This window comes from Miniopterus natalensis, chromosome 11 (genome assembly GCF_054644295.1).
Source record: "Miniopterus natalensis isolate mMinNat1 chromosome 11, mMinNat1.hap1, whole genome shotgun sequence".
NCBI lineage: Eukaryota > Metazoa > Chordata > Mammalia > Chiroptera > Miniopteridae > Miniopterus > Miniopterus natalensis.
The window spans coordinates 68,885,749-68,889,950 of NC_142091.1; the positions used below are offsets into that span (position 1 = coordinate 68,885,749).

Below are 4,202 nucleotides of genomic sequence, written 5' to 3' on the forward strand. Positions count from 1 at the left end.
GCAAATAACGCAGGTCCTGGGTTTCAGGAGCAACCCTATGCCATCTGCAGCAATGGATGTTATGGCTTCTGAGAAAGAGCCCCTGACCTGCTTCTGGGCCCTTGCGCCAACGGCACGGCGTGAGCATGCCCCAGGCTGCCCCAGGAGGGGTCCCTGCAGATGGCCCTTCATAAAGTCAGGTGAAAATGGTGCATCTAAATCCAGCCCCGTGCCCCATGGACCAGAGGGCAGGATTAAGCTACAGCTCAAATATGTGTGAATAAAGCCTCTACTTTTCCCCCCTCCACCGCCACTCCTACTGAAGTCATCAAAGTCAAGATGTTCTTGCATATCCCACGCTCATTTGCACGCGCACATGCAGGCACATTTCATTCATTACATCGGGTTTCCCTTTTTCTTAATCATCAGTGCTGCACAGTGAGCTTCAACTTGATCTCCCCAGGTCAGTCCTCAATCACCTAACTCAGTCTTTTTATTTGCTGCACAACATTTCACCGGGGGGGGGGGGGGGGGGGGGGAGTACTTTTCTTCTGAGAGACATTCGAGTTATTTCTGTTACTCTTCTTTGCCACTACACATAATGCTGAAATATATGTAATCTTATACACTGACATTTCTATTTCTGTAGTCGAGCTTTCTAAAGGAGAGGTTTCTAGGTCAAATGCCACACGAAAAGTTAAATGGAAACTGCCAAGTCACTCTGTAGAAATGGGGCGATTCATCAGGAAATAATAACAGTACATCATCCAGCAGGAACTTCATCAGCATTGAAAACTATGAGCGTTTCAACTGCTTTGAAAGGCTCTGCACTGCATTTTCATTTCATTTACTTGACCAGGAATCATGGTGAACGTGTTTTCCATACATTTTTGGCAATTTGCATTCCCATTTCTGTGAATTACCTAGTCATTTGTCCATTTATCTATTGTTTTTTTATTGTAAATTTTGGAATATTTTTTGAATAGGGAATGGGGGATAGTATCACATTGTTTGGCACATGTTATTTTCATTTTATTATTTGTCTTTTAATGCTTTCGTGATACTTTTATTTTTCCATAATAACTTTTGGTTTTTCTGGTTTGATTAGATGGTATTCATGTACCCATGATTATACAAATATTTACCTAAGTTTTCTTCCAGTTTATTTGCTCATTTATATTCTCAGTTCATCTCAATATTATCTTGACACCACATAATGTCACAGGGAAATATTTAAGAACTACTCCACTTTTTCAAATAGTCTGTGAACTGGCAGAGCCAGGACTTACGTGCAGCTTCTGATTTCTAGTCCAGCGTTCTGCTCATCCTGTTCCAACATCTATGGTGCAACACAAATAGAATTCTATTCCACTTACCTACTAGAACTTTTTTCTTTCAAACTTCCTCCTGAAAGCATCCTTCACCTCCTTGTTTCTCAAGCTGTAGATAAGAGGGTTCAGCATGGGGATGACCACAGTATAAAATAGAGAAATCACTTTATTGATATCTAAGGAGGAACCTGAGTCAAGAAAAACATAGATATAGAAAAGAGTCCCATAGAGGATGGAGACAGCTGCCAGGTGAGAAGAGCACGTGGAGAACGCCTTCCACCTCCCATCAGCAGTCTGGATCTTCAGGATGGCCACCAGGATGCACACGTAGGACACCGCAATGACCAGCCCACTGAGTACCCCTATAGCTCCAGCCAAGATGAGCAGCACTAACTTGTTGGTCCAGGTGTCTGCACATGCCAGGGACAGCAGCGGTGAAATGTCACAGAAGAAGTGGTTGATAACATTTGGACCACAGAAAGGTAAGCAAAAGGTGAGAACTGTATGAGTCATGGTGCTTATAAGAGCCATGGCATAGGGCCCTGCCACCAGCTGCACACAGACCCTCTGGGACATAATGAGTGTGTAGAACAGGGGCTTACAGATGGCCATATACCTGTCATAGGCCATGGAAGCCAGGAGACAACACTCGGTTGCCACAAAAAGACCAAAGAACCACATCTGAGCAGCACAACCCATGAAAGAGATGCCTCTCTTCTCTGCGAAGATATCACCCAGCATCTTGGGGGCAATGGAAGAAGAGGAACAAGTATCTACAAAGGACAAGTGACTGAGAAAAAAGTACATGGGGGTGTGGAGTCGCGAATCGATCCATATGAGAGTGATCATCCCCAAGTTTCCCCCCAGTGTGACAAGATAGGTGAAGAGAAGCGTGGCAAAGAGGGCAATCTGCTGAGGGAGATGATCCGTGAGGCCCAAGAAGAGAAATTCAGTCACTGCCGTCTGATTCTTGTCTTCCATTGGGCATTTGTAATCTGTTATATGGAAGGAATTTTTATAATTAAAAAATTTATCGTTAACAGTCACAAAAAATATTTCACTCCAATGACAGATTATCTAGTCAGATTTATAATATATAATTATTGAAACATTGTTGAACTAAAAGATAATATTTCTAGATACTAGGTCTGGACAGTTGTGCAAAAACTTTGCACGGACTTGAGCAATCCACCCTTGATCTCTTTGGATTTGTTACTCTCTCCCATAAAAGGAGTCCAACTATATTATCTAAAACTCCTTCAAGTTAAACATTGGTCAAATGAGAAATACTCTTCACGTTTGATCTCACTAGATGATGGAACAATAAAACCCACTTAGGAATACCCTTACTGGGGACACTCTAAGCACCCATGAGATATTCAGATCCTAACATCAGCCATCGGGAAAGACCAAGCAGGGAAGTTCCTGTTCTCACTGAATAATCGGTACCATTCTAACATTATTAAGACAATTCATAGACGTGTTCATCAGTCTATTTTCTGCTACTACTTATAAAAGGATGTGGAAAGGATAACACAGAAATCACAGAAGAGTTACTCATCTGAAGGAATATATTGTCACAGAAGAAATGAAGATGTCCCACCTTTGAGAGCAAGTGACCTGGCAAACGATGGGCAGCAAGTTGTCATGAAAGTTGCATAGAAAATGGAGTATCTGTTGCACCAAAAGGATGCAAAATTATTTTATGTGGTTTCTCATGTTTTGGCAAACTTCTTTTTTTAAGACACTTATCCTGAAATCTGTCAGGCAATATCAGTTATAGTAATAAAGTATGTAAAATGCATACTATTTTGTTCAGGGAACATTATCAAGAAAATATTATTTTCTGACTCAGTCAAGCAAAAAAAAATCAAGCTGTTGAAAATGTGTAGGAAAAGAACACTACAAAGGATAAGTTGCATGAAAAAATCTGGTTTTAATAACACTTATTATCACTTCAATTTATGTTCTTTTTCAATAAAATAAATAATTATAGTACTCTTGAATTATAAAATAATTATATGTGGAAGTTGACATAGTGACGGTATCTAGTCAACTTATCATTATTTTACCATGATCATGTTTATTTGCTCAGTGCTATGTGGAGTGCATTTTCAGCAGTGACAAAGGCAATTCTAGGCTTACATCAGGGGCATCATCCATTACATGCATGTTTTTGTTTATGCCCGTCTAAATATGTCCATATAGGTATCTGAAGGTAGGGTTAGTACAGACTGCCTCTGGTTTCTTCTTTCCCTGCTTCCATCCCTCCTTCTGTCTTTCCATCCTTCCTTCCTTCTTTTCTGATCTATTTATCTATTTGAATATGCCATTTTCAGTCCTCTATAAAACAAAGAGGAGGATCTCTATGGTCCTTTCCTGGCTAACATTCTGTGACCCCATGGACATTACAGAATTTTTATACTGTGAAGAAATAAACAGAAGATTACGTTCAGAAAAAGTCACAGAAACAAGTTATTCAGTCTCACAAGGACATGAGCAAAATGCTCTTTAGAGGGCCTGGGCCAGGGTGGGGGGCGGGCTGGGGAGGTTACATGCCTGGAATTCAAACTCATCCTGATGTTTCTCCACCATATTTCAAAAACGTCATGTTACCCAAAAGCAGTGTACTCACTTTTTAATTAAGTTTATTGGGGTGACATTGGTTAAAAAGATTATATAGGTTTCAAGTGTACATTTCTTTGATACATGATCTGTAGGTTGCATTGTGTGCCCACCACCCAAAGTCAAATCATCTTCCGTCACCATATATTTGACCCCCTTTACCTTTACTACCCCCTGACTCCCCTTCCCTCTGGTAACCACCTGTTGTCTGTATCTATGAGTTTCAGATTTATATCCCACATATGTACTCACTTATTTAAGGATATC

At 40.5% G+C, this 4,202-nt stretch overlaps 1 protein-coding gene across 1 annotated transcript; it reads right to left on the reverse strand.

The window, feature by feature from the left end:
- Positions 1-1,358: 1,358 nt before the first annotated feature.
- On the reverse strand, positions 1,359-2,291 carry LOC107527673 (olfactory receptor 5G3-like). Its single transcript, XM_016200454.2, has one exon. It carries the CDS (start codon positions 2,289-2,291, stop codon positions 1,359-1,361), a length of 933 nt encoding a protein of 310 aa, XP_016055940.2.
- Between the last annotated feature and the right edge of the window lie 1,911 nt (positions 2,292-4,202).

Bases quoted from the DNA above. Each gene is read 5' to 3' on its own strand.
- LOC107527673 (XM_016200454.2), bottom strand. From the start codon at position 2,291: ATGGAAGACAAGAATCAGACGGCAGTGACTGAATTTCTCTTCTTGGGC.